At 40.9% G+C, this 20,534-nt stretch overlaps 2 protein-coding genes and 1 long non-coding RNA gene across 3 annotated transcripts; all 3 read left to right on the top strand.

Annotated features, from left to right (window-relative positions):
- The first annotated feature begins 95 nt into the window (after positions 1 to 95).
- Positions 96 to 7,623, top strand: LOC141774951 (dolichyl-diphosphooligosaccharide--protein glycosyltransferase subunit MAGT1-like). Its single transcript, XM_074647781.1, has 10 exons — positions 96 to 264; positions 2,142 to 2,311; positions 2,394 to 2,511; positions 3,747 to 3,887; positions 4,295 to 4,435; positions 5,579 to 5,668; positions 5,767 to 5,830; positions 6,201 to 6,275; positions 7,246 to 7,336; positions 7,438 to 7,623. The coding sequence occupies exons 1-10, from the start codon at positions 184 to 186 to the stop codon at positions 7,451 to 7,453; spliced, it is 987 nt and encodes a 328-aa protein (XP_074503882.1). The 5' UTR covers positions 96 to 183; the 3' UTR covers positions 7,454 to 7,623.
- A 5,731-nt stretch (positions 7,624 to 13,354) lies between these two features.
- igbp1 (immunoglobulin (CD79A) binding protein 1) lies at positions 13,355 to 20,522 on the top strand. The gene is made up of 3 exons (XM_074647774.1): positions 13,355 to 13,869; positions 17,196 to 17,528; positions 19,876 to 20,522. The coding sequence occupies exons 1-3, from the start codon at positions 13,396 to 13,398 to the stop codon at positions 20,146 to 20,148; spliced, it is 1,080 nt and encodes a 359-aa protein (XP_074503875.1). The 5' UTR covers positions 13,355 to 13,395; the 3' UTR covers positions 20,149 to 20,522.
- LOC141774953 (uncharacterized) lies at positions 13,876 to 17,182 on the top strand. The gene is made up of 2 exons (XR_012595526.1): positions 13,876 to 14,235; positions 14,518 to 17,182. It is a non-coding gene; the product is annotated as an uncharacterized LOC141774953 (long non-coding RNA).
- Positions 20,523 to 20,534: the final 12 nt, after the last annotated feature.

Here is a 20,534-nt window from a genome sequence, read left to right as displayed (position 1 = left end):
CTCGCGAGAGTTTCCCCAGCTTGCGGGTTCCCGTTCTGTTCTGGACGAGAAGAAGAAGGACTCATAGTTGACTGTGATTGGCTGAGAGCTGACAAATAGGAAACTGACAGGAGATGTGTGAGCAGTGTGAGCTACCTCCATGGTGTGAGCGGTGTGAGCGGTGTGAGCAGTCAGTGTTGCAGGATGTTTGTAAAACTTTTCACCTCGCTGTTTCTCCTCTCTATCTTCTACCATGACCCCACTGACGCACAGAAGAAGAAAGAGGTAACGTGCCTTCAGTAACACGAAGCGGAGAAAGTTCACACACTTTCGGTACATTGTTTTTTGCGATGTTTCCATAGCTGTCTATCGCCAATCTCAGCAGCTAGCTAGCTAACGCGAAGCTAACAACAACATCCAGAAATTAGCTCTCGTTAACGTTAACATGTGGGTTTAGTATGGCACTGAGTAAATAACTAGTTTACAACTAGTTAACATCACATTAATTAGATCCTCATTCATAGAAACTGATAACTAACGTTAATCCACAGCAGTGGTTGTAAACCTGGTGTTGGACTGGTTATAATTAAACCACAGGTCTGAGAGAGAGGACTCACTTGGACTTGTTGTCAGATCACATTCAGTTAAAGTGAGATAACTAAACACACTAAAAAGGCTGAAACCGTGCCAGAAGTAAAGACTGCTACTGGTCCTGTAGCTGTTCAGTAAACCCTACTTCCTTTATAGTCCCAGCCAGAGATCCACTGACATTTGATGCTTTTCTTTTTCTCATTAAAATAACAACAGCTTTTAAATCAAACCATCTCTATGTGTTGCTTAGGTTGAGTAGATGTAAGGTGGATTGTTAAAAGGTTAGAGTACACTTACATAACATTACATTTTAAGGCTTTTTTAGAGGATAACAGTGAATGGGGCTGGGCATCTGTCAGGGATTGAAATTTTGTCAGAACACAGCTTCTAATGGTGAGAAAATGAAGCCAGTTTGCATCATAAATACCACTTTAACGCCCCAAAAGTTCTTCTTCTTCTTCATGCAATTGTCACCAACTCCCATTCCCAAATTCTCCAGGATTTTTAACAGGTGCTCTCAACTACATCACTCCAAAAATCCCAAACTAAGTCGCTTAACCACTATAAGAGTAAAAAACACACTCATATCAGCGTTGCCAGATGGGAAATGTTAAACTATCGTACCAGAGGCTTAAAGTTATTGTATATTTGAGGAAAATTATCAGCTGTGAGACATAACCAAGAGAATAACTAGGCGAAATGTGTAATTTTACAAAATGAACATTTAAACGACTTTTTGACACATCTTCAAATCTACTTACATTGGGGTTTTTTTTATTTTAAAGCAAGCTGATGTAGCAATGATGCGTAGAAAAGGGTATGTGTCCATCAGTCTGACAATTTTTGTAATAGCCTACTATTACAAAATAAAATTACAAGACAGAAGGGAGAGAGAATGACAGCCGTGCTCGAGAACTTCATAGCCTACACCGTAGACTCTACATAAAGATGGACGACTCGTCTCCACTTCATCCCACTGTACAGAAGTGAAGCTAAAATATCCCGGATATAGGAGCTCCCATCTTGAGATCTTAACGTTGTTTGGAGCCAAAGTCTGCGCAGTAGTGATCGGGCAGTGGAGCCACGGTATGAAGGTCACCTGCCCGAACCAATCGTGAGCCGAGCACGGCCACAGCATGTCAGCGAGAGAGACTCACAGCTGCCAATCATGACGTTTCACCCCCTTTTTATAGAATCAAATAACTAATTTAAACCAAACTTATCAGAAAAATTAACACTTGAACAAACATCAGCGGGACATCTTTGGGAAAAATGTATTTGGCGTGTTCTCATGTGTATGAATGGATTGTTTGTTGTGATTTTATGTTTTTATATTTGCAAACCAGTTTGCCTCCTTGCTACCTGAGAATCAACTCAGTGATAATTAAATTTAATTGGAGGGTGAATATATTTTACACAACATTCCTTTATATCATATCTCAATTTGTATAGTTTCTATTTTGGATGTATTATGCAGCCTTATCCAAAATACTGTATTCTCCTAGCTTTTCTGTTCTGTTCCCATGTTCCCATCTATCACTAGCAGCTGTCTTTGTGTCTGTGTCCTATAGACTCTGATGTCAGAGAAGGTGACTCAGTTGATGGATTGGGCCTCCAAACGTTCAGTGATCAGGATGAATGGAGAGAAGTTTCGTCGCTTTGTCAAGGCTCCACCTAGGAACTACTCGGTGGTCATCATGTTCACGGCGCTGCAGCCACAGAGACAGTGTGGGGTCTGCAAGTAAGAAGCTGGAGCAACAGGAGGAGGCACTGCTGTTATTATATTTCTTATCTTTGAACTTAAATCCATCTTTTCATTTCAGACAAGCTGATGAGGAGTTCCAGGTGCTGGCTAACTCTTGGCGCTATTCCTCTGCCTTCACTAACAAAGTCTTCTTTGCATGTGTCGACTTTGACGAAGGATCAGACGTCTTTCAGATGGTGAGACAACTTCTTGTTCTCCAAGACTTGAGTTATGCCTTTTGTTTGCGAACAGTCTGCCAAAAAACAGAAGAAGTGTCTCAGTTTGGGGTTTTTCCTGCAGTTTGTGACACACGGCCTCTTGCCTGTTTTTCCTCGTGCATAGCCGTAAAAAGAATAGCTTGAAGAACACAGTTTTGTTTTGCAAAACTTGCCTTATAGTGATAACGAGGGTACATCACGGGAGCAACATGACTGCAGTCGGAAATTGGGGAAAATGTAAGTTATTTAAAGGGCGTATCCCTAGGACGTACGTCATGGGGACATTTTCGGTTAATCAGAGTATGCAGGGCTGCATGTAAACGGGAATATTAATGGTATATTCATTTTAATTAGCCATGTAAACAGCTTAGTAGGAATATTGTCTTTTTCGGAATACAGGCAAAAAACTGACTATTTTGTGCATGTAAACGTAGTCACTGAGCTAAACCTGAGAGATGATAATTAATGAGGGATTTACATGGATTCCAATTTGATAATTTGCTTTGATGAAGTACTTTGGGGGGGGCGGCAGTAGCTCAGTGGCTTGGGAACCAGAGGGTGGCCGGTTCAAGTCCGGCACGGACCAAATACGGAGTGTGGGCTGGTAGCTGGAGAGGTTAAATCCATCATTTATCACAAGCTGCAGTGTATGAGCACAACAGACAACCGAGTCCCCCGTTCACCCGTCAGGAGAGTTACTATAGCAGCCATGACGATCCCAGCAAGTCTCCACCGCATTATTTAGTTTAGTTGCGAGGTTGTCAGCGGTGTGTCTGCCTGGCTACTCAAGCCAACTTCCGGTTTCTGCACCTCCAGCTCAGGCTCTCTTAAGGTGGGCTGTTAAGGTGGACCAGCTATTCTCCTTTAAGTGACAAGCCGCTCCCCTGAGTTTTTCCTCAGCTTTTTAGCTATTTTTAAATATTTCTTTTAACCGTTTAACCGATAGCATTAATCGGTTAAAACTCTTAATGTCGGTTAACATTTTTCTTTTTTTTATTAACATCCCTACAAGGCACCGAACCCCTAACTGCTCTTGGGGCGCCTGACCATTGGCAGCCCCATCATTCCAACATCCCTCTCTCTCTGTCTATGGGTCCTGTGTGTGTATATTTTAGACCTATGTCTGTGTAAAATAACAAAGAATTAAAAAAAAAATTAATTTCTGCTCCACATATTGAATGTTTTGTTTTGTTATTTGTGTGTTTGTGTTGCAGCTCAGTATGAATTCTGCTCCGACCTTCCTCCACTTCCCATCTAAAGGGAAACCTCGCAAGTCTGATACCTACGAGCTGCAGGTCAGAGGCTTTGCAGCTGAGCAGCTGGCTAGATGGGTGGCAGACAGGACTGATGTGCAGGTAATTGCAAAACACTATCGCCAAAACAATCGCCAAAACAATCGCCAATCGGAAGGTCTCACATGTCGAAGTGTCCTTGAGCAAGATACTTAACCCCAAATTGCTCCTGAAGGCTGTGCCATAGGAATCAGTACTAAGATCCTGATGGGCATGTTGCCATCAGTGTATGAATGTGTGTGTGAATGCTGACATGTAGTGTAAAGCACTTTGAGTGGTCTGAAGACTAGAAAGGCGCTATATATATAATATAATAAATAAATATAATAAATAAATTCAAGTCCTTCCATTTGCCATTTACCATTGTGTTTGCTCTGATGAAATAAACCAATAAACACAATCGCACGCAAACACCAGGAAGATGGAAGCCTCCGATGACTATAGTATGTTTGTCTTTTTTTTTTTGTCAGATCCGTGTCATTCGTCCTCCCAACTACGCAGGGCCTCTCCTGCTGGGCTTCCTACTGGCTGTGATTGGAGGACTGGCATATCTGCGAAGACACAATTTGGAGTTTCTCTTTAACAAGAATGTCTGGGCCTTCTCTGCACTGGTAACAACGGCCAACACACACATGTACATCCACCTCCTACCACCACACACACATACATCCACCTACCACCAGGACCCATACATCTGTACATAGATGAATACATGGTGGTTATTCTCAACCAAGCTTTTAAGATTGGGGAGTAGACTGCTCTGAGCTGAGTGTCTCAGTGTGTTAGATAATTCTGCAAAAGCAGTGACCATTTTGATCAAAATTCCTCTGCCATCATATCATGTTCAAAAAGTGATCTATCCGACTCCAGGTTCAGGTTTTTAGTATAAACGGTAGAGCAATAATACGGTGATCAACCGCTTATAGTGATCAAAAAGCTTGGGACAGAATCAATCCTATACAAATGCTGTTTGAATAATTTGCTTATAGTAATCAAGTAGTCCGCTTACAGTGTTAATTTTCTTTCTTTTCATACATGAAAATATACAGAAATACTTTTTAAAACTATGTTAGACTAACGTTCAGCCCTGGCCATGTTTAATCGACTAGTTGACTAATCGCGCACTGGCTTTTTGTAAATGTATATGAAGAATATTGATCCGGGAGGACGTCGAACACACGAGTCGAGCTCAAGCACAGCATTCACACAGATGGGGAGAGAGGAATCAAACACACAGAGGGGAGCGAGAGACAAGGACAACATACACACAAGAGGGAGAGGCTGGATCCTCGATCGAATGAGCGATTCTCGAGATACGCAAATAACACACACAAGATATTCAAATAACACACACAAGATATTCAAATAACACACACAAGATATGCAAATAACACACACAGAGGGACAGACAGACAGATTCCTGGCTTTATAGTTAGATATCAAACAGAACACAACGTTGTGTAACGACCAAAAATGGAAGTGTCTCATTCTAAAATCCCAAGCTGCTATTTGAGATTCTCGTCTGTTTATGTAGCTTTGTATTATAAAGGAATGTGCTCCTGCGAGTAAACTGAGAAAAGAGTGTTGAAAGACAAAGAGAAATACAATGAATGTGATAATGTAGTGATATTAATAATCTCAGGCAATACTGCTGTTATGGGAAAAATCTCTGTGTTAAGGAAATAGTAAAGTCTTTCACCCCGGTTTCTAATGAAAATCCAGATGTTTATAATGTCTTTCTTTGTGTGTTTCAGTGCTTTGTCCTGATCATGACTTCAGGCCAGATGTGGAACCACATCAGAGGACCACCTTATGCACACAAGAACCCCAGCACCGGACAAGTCGTAAGACAGAAACGCACTATTTAATATATTCTCATTTCACAATCTAATATGTGTACTAACGATCAGAATAGTATTAAACTGTGTGTGTGTGTTTTCAGAGTTACATCCACGGCAGCAGTCAGGCCCAGTTTGTGGCTGAGACACACATCGTCCTCCTCTTCAGTATCCTTCAGCTGCATGCATACTCACACTTTTACAGTCAGCACACGCTCAATACTAAAGACTAAACCAACGATTTGTATCTCTGTTAACTCCTGTAAAATGTACAGATCAAAACAAAGCCCGAGCAAAACTAAACCGGAGTGTCCGCTTTGATCTCGTTGCATGTTTCTCACTTCTCTAGCTTCGTTGTGTTGTTATTGTTAAAGCACAATCTGTTTGACGGGGCTGCAGACCACCGACTTCAACTCACACCACCACACGGCTGCACTTAAAGTAGCTGTGGCTCGTAGCTGTTAAAGTGTAGTGGTTTGAGTAGACAATAGTCATGAATCACATGCATTTGTTGTCTAAACCTTGACATTACTGTCAGATGCTGCCGTTACCATGGGAATAGTGCTGCTGTGTGAAGCTGCTACCTCCGACATTGACATTGGAAAGAGGAAGAGTATGTACACACACCGATTATTCCTATTTTCCTTGGCTTTTTTTGTATTAGTTGTCCAAATGTTTACTGAAGGAGTTAGGACGATATGTTAACATTTTCCAACAGGCCACCGTCAAAATGTCATGAAGGGAAATATTTGAAACAGAAAAATACAACCATACACCTTCTAACTTAAAGGCAGGGTTGACGATGTTCTCCAGTCTCCACTATTTGTTATATTGGTTGAAATGGTCTTTACACCCCGACAGTGATCCATTACTGATGAGCTCTGAAAAAGGACCAGATAAAGAGCCATCATCTGTAGCTGCTGTAATCCTGTAAAAACGTCTACCAATCACTGCCTCGAGGTCCACTTGGAAAGAACCAATCAGATGACTCCCTGCTCGTACTCTACCCTTGGCGTGCACCAGCCTGAACTCAAAGCGTGTCGCCGCCACAAATTTCCTGGAGAATGGATGAGAAAAGTCAGCCCTGCAGTAACACTGCCGTGGTTACTTGTCACGAGGTAGCGTTGTTGAGTTGAGGTCCTCTCGCTTTCCAACATCGTCCACCCTATCTTTAAAGTTTCTCTCTTACACTGAAATTAGACGGGCTCAATTGCCTTGTTAAGTCTTGGTAAAAGACACACTCACCAAAACCGTCTTGGTTAGTCTTTCCTCCAATCCAACAATCATCAACTGGTTTGGTCGAAGTAAATCCTTAATTCACAGAGTTAGATGTGGAAATATGCCGGCTCTACACGCTGTTTATCCCGCGGTCTCTCTCTATCTCCGCACTTCGTTTCAGTGTTGTGCCTGCTGCGATATTTTCTCACACCCCTACTTTTGACAGTTTATTACTGATGTTGAAATGAAAAGTAGTTCTAATGATTTACTGAATATGAGTGGACAAGCACACATGTCAATTCACCAACACGAGTATACAAATTTACTATATAGCAAAACTGACTATGTGTGTGTGTGTGTGCCAGTTATGTGTGTAGCAGGTATCGGACTGGTGATGCTGTTCTTCAGCTGGCTTCTGTCCATTTTCAGAGCAAAGTACCACGGATACCCATACAGGTAGAGACAGAGAGACACAATCTTGTCTTACCTGCTGCCAGTGGCTAGAGGTAACGCCTTGTTTTCTGTTGAGCTAAAAGTCCTCTTTGTCTCTGGTGCAGCTTCCTGATGAGTTAAGAGCTGACCCGGCATCCTCCAGCTTCACAGCAAGTATGAACAGGAAGTTCCCCCCAAAGTGCTGTCAACGAGCACAGTGCTGTCCATGGCAATGCCACATTTTCTGTTTGTTAAGCCATGACTTGTCTTCTAATCTGTTGAGCCAAATACACACTGTGCCTTTTTACAAAGACTCGGCAAGCAATTCATTTGCCAATCAATCAAGTCTGCATTCTAAACTGTCTCGTGCCAAAAGGTACTTTTCTAGGTTAGATTTCTGGAATAGTTTTTCAGTCCAGATCCTACTGGACACAAATCTCAGTCTGTGTCTTTATTTTTCAAACAGGCCATGGACTCTGTTTTGTTTGTTTGTTTGTGGCTGAACTTGAACCAGGATATATTTATGGAGTAGCAAAGTGGGAGCAGTTATATCACAGACATCCAGGCTTTCTGGAAATACATCGTTTTGGTAACATCTTATACGGGTCTTGTAATATCCTATCAATGTCCTAGGAAGTTTTACGGAAAGAACAATATGTTCACTTGAAGGTTTCAGGAAAGAATCAACACATTTAAATAGTTCCCCTATAAGTAGAAGAGATAGAGTCGAGTGGAGTTTAGGAGCTGATTGCAGATATCAATTTAAACCCAATTAAATATATGTGTACATATAATACATATATATATATATATATATATTTATATATATATATATATATATATTTATATATATATATATATATATATAAATATGTATTTATTATTGTAACCGTTACTCTACATATATGTTGAATTGTCTGCTTGCCTTTGATTATACAACCAAATGGAAAGTCATGTTCAGCTGAGCTGTGCTCTGAATAAATGACTCTAATGGTGCCTTCAAATGAAACTCGGAAGCTCGTGTTTACAACACGGGAAGTCGTGTACGTGAAGAACGCCGCTGCTAAGCAACGGTAATATTAACGTTACAGTCGGCGTCTAGAGGCCACGGAGGCTAGCAGCTTTGCAAGCTAGCAAGTGGATAACATAATGCAGTAAATGCAAAGGTATGATGACAGAGAAAGATGAGGCCGTTGGGAATGTCAACATTTTCCTCAGACATATTATAAAATTACGAAGAAAAATAATGTACAGCTAAAATTACAATATATTAACTTATTATGCACCAAAAGAAAATAACTTCCGCCATTTCTGTCGACATGAAGAATCACGTCGCAAGTCGTGAACTCGGAAATTTCAGAAACTTTCCAATTCCGAGGTCGTGAATACGACATGAGGGGGCGTTCATATGGGCCCAACTCAAAAATACGACCCCATTTGAAGGCACCATAAATTATGCCAAAAATGAGTCATCAAATACACAAATCAAGCAGCGTCCCTTTTTCCTATTCATTAGTACCAAATGACATTTCTTTCTAGGACCCTTTCTAAGTATTTACAGTTGGGTATCCGTTCCTTTCTTGGCCCGTGATTGGCTATTTGCATCACTGCAACGTGACGCAGGTGAGGAAGGAACAAATAGGACACGGTTCTATTTCCCACTTGCAAGGAGTTACACAAATCAAAGCAACTTTTAGAGTCGATGAGTACACACAAATTTGAGAACTTTCAAGAAGCATCTGATCACCAGGCTTAAAAATCAGCTGCCTCCACCAGTAATGACCTGCTGAAGCTAGAGGTTATGCCCTGTAGAGAGCTCTCAGTTCATTTAAGGAGTTAAATATGCTGAATCATGGTTGGATTAACTGTTAAGTGAGTCCTGGAGCAAAAATGAGCTGATTAGTCCTCATTAACTCCCATTGCTCATTGACTGTCAATCATTAAGCTTTTGATCTGTTTCCATCCTTGTGTTAATGTGTAGTTTCACAATACGCAGCTGCTCAAACAAGGATTGTTGTCAAACTTTGAAGCATTATTTTTGTGAACCAAAATTTGCAGTGTGGAAATTTGATTACCATATTTTTTTCAGGAAACATGAAACATAACGGCACAAAACTGTGTACCAGCAAAGGAGTCAAATCTTATTGTCCTGTGTTCTCTTTTGAGAAATATTCAGAAATGAAAAAGGAGAAATTTACATTTGATATTTATATTCATTTGTAAGAACACTGTTAGTTCTCCGTGTACACAGACGGAGAACTTGTTTCCATACAGCCGATGAAATGGCCTCATTTCAAACCATACTGTCCTAAATGCAGCCTGCTACACAACACAAGAGCGACCACAGACCTTTGAACAACAACCGCATTATCTTTCCTGCTAAAGTCTCCTTCTCTAATCTAACTTAACCAACATGAGCACACTTCTTGTCCTGCACCTTAAGCTGGTTGAACGAGCCACCAAACAAACATTCACTGAGGGGAAATATGCAGTTTGCAGGCTACTTGCTCAGCTGCAGCACATTAAACAGTCTACAAATATCTGGGCAGTTGCTGCTCAGCTCTGGTTGGTAATCCGGCCTTGACGGTTCCCGTTTACAACAATTAAATGATCAGATTTCTGCAGTTGGTATTTGTGCTCCTGTCTGGCATCTTTCAAGTAGAAATCACCACTAAGGCTCAGGGGAATTGTAGTATTTAGACCAATTTAACCAAACCAAAAGGTATGTAAACAGTGATTTTATAGTAACAAAGTAGAAATACCTCTAACCAATGCTCGTGACATAGCCATGTGAATGCTGTCATATTATTATAATAAGTAATCCTTCTCTGTTGACAACGCTGGGTAAAGAATCCTGCAGCTTCACCCACTCTGCTACTCTATACGCAATGTGCCTTACACTGCTGAGCCACTGGGGTGTCTGATGATATGTCTTATGAACTAAATCATGAATGAATGAATAATCAAGTGATTAATTGTCAAGTGATTTAAATAAATCTTAAGGCAGCATGAACTGTAACCAGTTCAATTATTCAACGCTACTCCCGCTCAGTGATGGTCATTGTAGGGTGTAACAGATGTGATGTGGTGGATGCAGATGTGATGAAATTACTTATTTTCCCCCACATTTTTTACATCAAACACTCAGGGTGGTGATTTTAGCTTGTTTGTCTGTTTTTTTCAATCTAAGCTGTGTTTTGGTTTATCAAGTCACTTGACACTAAGTCATATTTCACATGCGTTGTGTATAATATTCCTTTGTCTTTCCACCTGTAATAGGTCTGCAGTGAACCGTTGTGCTAAAATGGAATAGGAGTAGAACTTGGATCTGTTAACATTCCTGTTGTTAAAAAACAATTTAATAAGAAGTAAGAATGGCCTTAACACCAGAGCAACGTGAGATTTTGGAGCTTGTCTACATCCTGAGAAATATGCAAACCCATTCATTAGGATGCTTAATCAGAAGTATACATGTTTTCTGTTGTGCTTTAAATGTTTGTGGTTGCTTTGTAAGGGGTGTACCAGGAGAGAATATTTGATCTGAGGCGATAATTTCTAATATTAAAGTGCCTTAACTGCCTCTCGGTATTTATCACTTCTTCTGTCTTTCAAGTTTCTATGGGAGAACGTCCAGTATGCACAATTTTAATTGTAATTTATCATCTATGACATCAAATATCTATGATGTTTCTATTTGACAATGACTCCTGAATGCCGAGTTACTAGACCACCAGTGATCCGATGGCTTCCTTTCAATGTAGTCTTTCGGTCTATACTGTGACTACCATCCCTGGCTATAGCGAAATGCCTGCTGCAGGCCTACTGTACTGTATCTGTGGCTGTGTTGTGAGTATTCTGCTGATGAAATGCTAGTCGACCAGTGCTTCACCACCTGTGATGGGAAACTGGTGAGCAAATGTCTTCAAAATTATTTGGAGAATCTGTAGACACAAATCTGGTTACCTGGATGTTGGGTGAGTTGTCCTAATGTGGGACACCTAAGCTCCAGTGGATGTAGGTCTTCCTCAAACAAATAAAAGTCTATAAAATGATTGGTTAATACAAGCTGCGGTGTCATGTGATCAAAATCACATGACCTCTCAAATATCCAATCATAGATTAGGGTGTAGCAATCATTAGACTGGAAGCATCCTGTGTGAAGACCACCTAAAGGTCAATGTTTCAGGTCAGGGTTTAGACAAAAGTAATGTTGAGAGGATCTGTTTATGATGTGTTAGTTCATCAAAAAATATTATAATGTGGTGTAAATATACTCTGTTATTTCAATCAAATATTCTATTGGCCCACTTTAGGAAATATGGTTTTGAAAAGTGGGACAGGATGATTTGCCTAATGTGGGTCAGAATTAATTGTACAATAACAATGGTAATTTATAGGGTTTTAGTTTTCTAATGCATTATTTAAGATATTTAAGGTGAAGTGCAAATTATATTCCATAATTGGGGGGTGGCTGCATCTCAGTTAAAATTGAGTTGAGTTGAGTTAGGTTTTTTTTTCTTCTAATTTCTGCAGATTGTTGTTTTTAATCCTATGCATTATAGGTTATTCAATAGTTATCCATAATCAGGTTCAGGTTCAATGTGTTGCCCCAAGGTTTGATGTATTGGCTTCAAACAGGCCCTCTGCCTGTTACTGTTGTATGTGTTCCCTGTATAGTGAAATGAAAACATTTTAATGGTTTAACATTTGAACTTTCCAATTCACAGCAGTTTCATGAAATTTAACCTGTGCATTTAATTGTGCTTTCTTTGCAGTACAGATATGATAATATAGGCTATTTAATGTCTTTCTAATATACCTAAATGCTTCAAAACTATTACAGTCTTATTGTTTGTTTGATGATGTTAAATTTTTCATGTAACATCCACACCTATAAGCCTAGATTTTTCTTAACAGCAATAACATTGTAAGTGGTAAAAATACTGAACATGGGATTGCACATTTAGCTTTAAGTGTTTGGTGATTTAAGCCTTATAACAGATGGCCATTGAACAGACTTTTCAATGTCCCACATTCCGGACATGACTGTCCACATTAGGAGATTTGTTTGAGACAATGTCTACCATTTATTTTATGAGTGTGATATCTGCATTTTCTTTTTTGGTTTGATGAGGATACATTCTGGGGATTTCAGAGTGGTACTGGGTTTGGATTTAATGTATTGGCTTCATATCGCAATATATTCCAGAAGTCTGAAATGCGAAAAAAAAATGTCCCACATTTGGCTAATTCACCCTAACCAATTGTACAATTCTGCAAAATATTTTACAGTATAAAAATAATATAAAAATAAATTATAAAACAAATAAACTGTAAGGAAAGGAAAAGATGAATAAAACAAAACAAAACAAAAAGCATTCGGGGTCTGCTAAACAATTGGAATAAATTTGAAATGTCTAAACAATTTAATAGTTTTAGTCAATTTATAATTTTTGAGTATTAAGTTATTAATCATAGTCAAATATGTTTTAAAATCAGTATCTTTAAAAATAAAAAAGGAAGGTATTCTTTTAAGCCATATCATTTTACATATATAATATTTCCCTAGGATAATAATCAAATTAATTTTGTATAACCTCATCTGCCGAAAAACTGGGATTGTTGACGATGAGTGATATCTCAATCTTTGTTAGTATGATAACTTTTTCCAAATGTTTTGAGAGATTCTTCTGTAAATGAAACCAAAAAGAAGTTGCATGAAAACGATCTACAAAAATATGTTCAATAGTTTCACCTTCTCAACTGCAAAAAGTGCATCTATTGTTAACAGTTACAAAGAACTTGCAAATCTCATCTTTAACAGGGTAGTACCTGTGTACAATCTTAAATAGAAACTCCTTGATTTTAATTGGAATTATATATTTATGAGGTAACAGAAACATAGTGTTTTTTATTTCAATATAACCAGCTATATTTACACATATGGGAGTAGTAATATGTTCAAGATGATTTCCACTAAAAGTGTTGTTTTACTGTCTGACCCGCGGAGGGCGGTAAAATCCCGTGAGGCATTGCGGCCCAATAAACAGACGAAGAAGAAGAAACCCGGAAAATATGAGAAGATGGCGGAGAGTGAGAACAACAACGATGCTTCAGCCGCAGAGCCGTCTAAACTATCCGACCTGCTGGACGGCGGCTGGAAGGTATTTGAGGAGGTAGACACTACAAACGACCCGCTCGCCTCTACCGCTATCCAGGTGCGAGTTAAACGCGCTATCGGTCAGCTGGAGGAGGCGTCCAGGATGGTGGCTCAGCTCGACCTGTTCAGCCGGAACGAGGAGCTGGAGGAGGTCTCCACGGCGGACCTCAGGTACCTGCTGCTGCCCGCCCTGCTAGGAGCTCTCACCATGAAGCAGACCAGCAGGGACAAACGACTGGAGATAGTCCAGACAGCCCGGGCTTACTTCATGGACTTCTTGAAGAGATGTAAAGAGTATAACATGTATAAGTTTGAACTGCCCGGTGTGACTGATGAGACTGATGACAACACGAGTCAGCATGACGAAGCATCAGAAGAGGGAGCCTCCACAGTCACGGTGAGTGAACATTAATGTGATCACCACGGGCGGAGGAAGCAATGACAATGTGGGTGGGTCAATGTAACGGGGGTCCACCCCAAAACCCCCCCAGGAAGAGCGCCCGTCGTTGATGCCAGTTTTAGTAGTGGTCAAACGGCGGTACTACAACTTCCGTCTCCGTCACGTGATGCCGTTGGGCCCAAAAAGACCTTTTCCCATAGACTTACATTGGGAAAGAGACGTCTGTAACTCAGAGGAAAGTTTTTCTTGAGGTGAATCAACCTCCCAGTATGAACACTCTAATAGTCCTTATTTAATTAATCTTATTCATGCAAATTTCCCCACTGTGGGACAAATAAAGGAATATCTTATCTTGTCTTATCTGTAAATCATAAGGTCCTAAAAGTTGTAAAATGCACTAATAGCCGAATCCAGAGTTATTTCCCTTCCTCCGTTCATGTGAATGAGACCCAGACCGAGGCTGGAGCGAGGGCTGGGAGGCGGAGTTAGCGAGCCGTGACGACAGCGTGACGGCTGTGACCCCGTGACAGAGCCATGTGACCGAGCGGATGCTACTGCGCCTGTTCCATGGGCCCAATGGATGCGAAAGATCCGGGTACTTTATAACTCGGCAGTCGAGCCATTTTGGCATCATGCGCCATTGAGCAACTTTCAAACTAGGTTATTATTTTAGTGTACTGTTAAAGCTGAAGTAGGCGAGATTGGAGCAAATATGATTAAAAGAATCTATTTTTATAAAACGGTCACTATATGGTGACAGTAGTAAATGAAACAGGTAACCTGAAAAATATCATATTCCTCTGTGTCCTCCAGTGCTCCTCACGGCATCTGTAAGATTTCACAGACCGGAGGAAAACAAGCAGTAAGGGCTGATCTGAGGTCTGCTGTCTATGAGAGCCGGCTGTCAATCACTCGCGAACTCCGATTAAACGGTCAAACTAGGCAGCGCTGATCAAATATGAATCCATATTCTATTACTCTAATGCCTATTTCTTGTCTCAAATGTTTTCAGAATCTTCTTGTAGTGTACTGGTTAGCTGTAAAATTAGAAAGTTTGTGACCCGGCAGCCATGTTGAAATCTCTTGAAGGAACGCCAAGCACCGGTCACATGACCGGAGCACAGCCAATAGGAAATGACCTGTGATTGGTCAAAGTCTCCCGTCACGGGCTAGATTTTTTAAAATCTGAAAACAGAGCCATGAGGAGGTGCAGAAGTCTAGCTTTCTCTCAGAACACTTGAATTACAATATGCTGAAAGGTTATTATGGAGTTTTTGCCCAATGATGCCAAAAATATACTGCCTACTGCCGCTTTAAGCTGTGAAATGAGAAAGTTTGTGAGCCGACCGCCTCGTTGAAAACAGTCGAGCCAAAACCAAGCACCGTGCACCGGCCGGAGCAAGCTTTCTCGAGGTTCGCAAGCAGCGTTTGACAGCTGCTTTAGTGATTCTTCAGCTCTGATTGGTTGTTTTCCCTCGACTCTGTTAAATCTTGCAAATGCCATTAGGAGCACAAGAGGACACAGAGGAACATGATTTTTTTTTCACAGATTTTCTGTCTCATGCACTACTGTCAGGATATAGTGACCGTTTTATAGAAATAACTTTTTATCATATTTGCTCAAAGTTACCGACTTCAGCTTTAATGCTTCCCAACAAGTTCTGAAAACGTCAAATTCAGTCATTAGATCCTTTTTTTCAAGTTATTCATTCACCTTTATGGCCTATCACTGCCGTCAAATGAAAACACTTTTATTGTGAAGGACATGCAGGAAGTATTCAGTAGCTCTACACATAAACACCAGCTGACTATGAGCAGAGCAGAGCAGAAAGTCATGGTGCTGTTTGAATGACAGAATGGCTGCTGGAAATAGTATCAAGTAAGCACACATTATGCACAAGTGAATGGCTGTAGAGGACACTCAGAGAGAGAAGGAGCCTTATAAGCGTAAGTCTATTCTACGTAAGTGTCACTTAGGCTACGTTCACATTACAGGGCTTAATGCTCAATTCTGATTTTTAGACTGGCCTAGCCAAGACTGTTCACATTCCTGTTTGAAGTGACCCATATCTGACATCAGTGTGACTGGATCTCTGCCCTGAAATGCCTCACATGCAACGAATAATGTCACACACGGGGTACTGCCGTCCGCCGGCCCAAACACACACTGAAGTTATTGGAGCCCAGTGACTGCCAGACTCTAACATATTGTTCAACTTAACAGATCTGGGTTCCCCGTTACACAGGTGTTGCTCCTAGCCTCCATAACGTATGACTTTGTGTGACTCCTAAAAGAAAGACTTAATTTCAGCTGATATTTAACTTTAACAGCTCTTCTGTGAACTAAGTGAAATAAACAAAAGTACGATGTGTAACGTTACTGTTTGACATCCCGAAACAGCGCCAGTCAGCACGTCCACGCAGTTTTTATAGCTTGATTTCATTAAATCCAACTTCTGCTCTGTGAAACATGACAAATTCATCAGAAGAACTGAGTGAGTTGTGAAAAGTCTGTTTGATAAGTTAATTTACATTTTAAATGACTGACGAGAGAGATAAAGTCTTCAACCGTTTCCTACTGTCGGAGGAAAACCTCTGTTGACATATTGTTAATTTTAACGGAGCCGAGCTTACCGGTAAACGTCTACTCCATCTAAAAGATAATTTATGATTTCTTATGACTCATTAACAAACAATAACTCATTTGGCAAACATGATTTAACATAATATTAGTTTTAGTTCCATATACAGTGAATAAACGTGAAGTTTCCCAGATAAAGCTCGTCTGCCTTAATGACGCAGATTACACATTTTTTGAAACTGCTGATTTATTAAATTGAAAGTCGACTGAGGGAAACATGGCGACGAATTTATCAGAAGAACTCGGTAATATAGAAAAGGTCTTTTTTGTCAGGTAACAAACATTATCGGTGTCTGATTGACGCACGAGAGGTTCTTCTTCTGTAGTTTCAACGGACCGGTCCGACACACTGTAATGGTGAGTGATCTGCTCCTGCTCAGTGAAATGTAACGTGGAAAAACACACATGAATTCTGATATGACCGTTCCCACAGCGGTCGCATTACAAGTGTTCGGATATGTATCGGATTTAGGACCACATATGAAAGTGGCCCAGATCTGATTGGGAAAAAAATCTAATTTCTATGTCCACACTACTCTGAAAAAATCAGATCTGTGTCACAAGACAGCAAAAAAAAAGGGATTTGGCCCACATTTGCTTGTAATGTGAACGTAACCTTAGAGCATAGTTTGAAAATGAATCAGGTGATACTTTGAACCGTGATGTGTGCTTCTTGTTCCAGCCTGTCCCCGGCCCGCCAGACCTGGTTGCCATGGCAACACAGAGACAAGCCAAGATCGAGCGGTACCGTCAGAGGAAGGAGCTGGAAGCCAGACTGTCAGAAGTAAGGAAGGCTGTGGACAGCGGACAGGCCGACGATGAAGTCAGCAGAGATTTTTACCTTCTGAATGTGCGGAGATGGGTCACTGTGTGTCTGGAGGAAATAGATAGCATTGACCAGGAGATGGAGATACTCAAGAATATGGACGGTCTGAAGCAGGGTGCTGTCAAGCAGCCAGCTCATCCAGCCAGGCCTCCCATGAAACCCTTCATTCTTACCAAGGACGCTGTTCAGGTGAGACTGTGTGTTGGAGACAGTGTAGAGGTCAGCTGTTACTGACGCAGCCACATGAAGAAATCCATTGACAAAACTAGCAAGAAGAGCTGCTGGGGAGTGCAGAAGTAGCATATAGAGTAAGGCTAGACGGATAAACCAGTCGACTGATATCGGCTTAATGCTGATACATCAGTGTCGTAGTGTATGTTGGCCGATAGTTAAACAAGAATTCACCATAAAGAAATGCCAAATTTGGTTTGAAGCCATTTGGAAAATGTCACCGTTCCATTAGTGTGCTCCAGTCCCTTGGCTGTCCTCGAGCTGAGAGACACCTGATTCGGCTGCATACTGCCGGAAGATGCGCAGAGAATCCTCTTTCACCATTACATATTTTGTCCACCATAGGGCAATAAGTAGAAGTAGATTTTTCAACCATAAAATGTCCAAATCAGTATGTAGCTTGGCCATGAAAAACGAAAACAAACCCAAGGGATCCATATCAAGATACTTTTATGTAAAAAAAAAAAATAGATAGGCTAATACATAATATAATACTTTTTTTTAAAATATCAAAATCATTATTGGCCTAAAAAATATAATATAGAGGTCATATTATCTAAACAATTACTTGTGTCACATGGTATTAACGTCCAAAAGATAGTTTGGATTATACCTCTAATCACAGTCATGTAAGAATTGCGACAGGCCTGTAACTGGATGCTATGGCTGCTCTGCTGTAAAGGAAGCAGCTGCCAGTTCAGCTAATGTAACCAATGTCAAGTGCATGTCCATGCTAACATGATGGGCAGAAACAATCTCCGCTCAGCACGACCAAGTTTTGACCAGGGGTTTTGACTTCATTGTCAAAAAGAACAACTGATAAACATCATTTACATCTAGAGCGACTCATTTTCTATCACTTAATCTATTGACTATTTTAGAGATTAGTCAATTAATCTAAACGATTCATTTTCCTCCAAAAAAATCAAGTTGACCATTTCATTTAAGTTCATTTTATTTCGACAAACTGCAGGCTGTGTCATTGTATAATGCAGCACAAGACAAAATACGAAATACGCTACCCCTGAAATCTGAAATAAAGATATTGTAATAAAGGATCAAAATATGCTCCACAATAAATAGTACACTTACTTACTTTGGTGCTAACCCCCTTCACTTTAATCAGCAGGTGGGAAGCAAGACAACGAGAACTTGGATTGAGTCTTGAGGAGTTGTAGCATTTATTCACCGACAGTCTGAGCTGTACACACACTGCACTGCTACGTCCACAGCTGTAACATTACTACTGACTTCATACACTCTTTGTGCGCTGCGGCATCGATGGAGGCCGTGTGCCGCTGCATGGAGGCTACTGCCGGGCTGCAGTGACACAAAGCCGGCTGAAAATCAACAAAGTTTCCTTTCAAACACTTATTCAATGGATTTTCTAAGGCAGCACACAGACAACTTTATGGCTTTATGAGTGTATTTAGCAGCTATAAGAACAAAAGATTTTATAAAATGCATTGATTTAAAATATTGACGTTGATTCATTTTCAGTGCCAATGTTATCGATTAGGCCGACTAATCGCGGCAGCCCTATTTATATCAATCTAACCAACCCATTGATTGTCTTGATTGACTAGGTCAAATTAGCTACCTGTCCAACAAAGATGGTAGCAACATCCAGGTTCTAAATCAAGAGCAGAGCAGACGATGCGTAGATCAGAGGCAAAACACAGATTCAGGCTTAAACATGAACTTTATTAGATTCGTCATGTACATACAGGTACATAAATACATTTGACCTCTGCATTTAACCCATCCTTAGGAGCAGTGGCCTGCTGTGAAGCGCCCGGGGAGCACCTTGGGGTTTAGTGTCTCATGCAGACAGTAGGAACTGGGGATCGAACCACCAACCTTGCGGTTAACGGACGACCACTCTACCCACCGAGCATGCCTTTAGAAAGCTTGAAATCTCCGCAGCCATTGATGTAAAAGAGGACTCACTAACAATCGGCAGAGTCTATTGTGCTCAAAGAGCAGCTAACATATCACTCATCGCACATTAAAAGAATGTCAAAAACCGTGGTGATGTGATCAATACCCCTCAGCATCACAGAACCACAGAAACCTGGATGGTAAAGCAGGTGAGGTGGTAAACGGGTGAGGGAGATGAATTGACAAATCAAGGGCAGAGAGCACTGCAGGATCTCTGTGGATAGGGCTTCATTATACGAGTAGATTCCTATCAAACGTGGCAGGTACCAATCAAGGTAACAGGTACCAAGCAGCAGTACTGGTTGTAGTTTTCTTAACATGCTGTTCAACAGTGTGTGATAGAATGTGTTTGTTTCATCTGCAGGCTAAAGTGTTCGGGGCCGGTTACCCCAGCCTAGCCACCATGACAGTAGACGACTGGTATGATCAGCACAGGAAACGCGGAGGTCTGCCTGACCAGGGGATACCCAGGAGGGTCCCTGCGGAGGAGAACACTGATGCAAAGGAGCTGGAAGAAGAAGATAAAGAGAAAAAGGCTGAAAACGAGGATGAGGAGTCTCTGCTGAAAGCCAGAAACTGGGACGACTGGAAAGACACTCATCGCAGAGGTTATGGAAACCGCCACAACATGGGCTGATTGATCCCAACACAATGCTCTTGTCTTCATTTCTATTCTGATCAGTCCAGGAAGTGAACGTTCCTCACAGTTCTGATCCTTAAGATTGGTTGTTGGTATGAGAAGATCACCAAACCAAGAAACACACCACAGCATTGCCAAACAAACCCGTTGAGTTCATTGACACTAATGCTCATTTACAGATGTTACTGCTAGTCATTTTACAAGTTTGGGTTCAACAGTCCTCTGTGGTGTCATGTTTTTCAGTGAGTCTTAATAAAAATCTACAGATTTGGCTGGATTAAATGGAGCCCAGCCATGATGCCAATGTTTCTGCTTTGTAATGTGTATTCCCCTAACACTGTCATTGGAAAAATAAAGAGACTGAACAACCATGTAGCAAGAAA

Source organism: Sebastes fasciatus, chromosome 10 (assembly GCF_043250625.1).
Source record: "Sebastes fasciatus isolate fSebFas1 chromosome 10, fSebFas1.pri, whole genome shotgun sequence".
NCBI lineage: Eukaryota > Metazoa > Chordata > Actinopteri > Perciformes > Sebastidae > Sebastes > Sebastes fasciatus.
The sequence above is the reverse complement of the archived record's forward strand: the minus strand, read 5'-3'. Positions and strand labels throughout refer to the sequence as shown.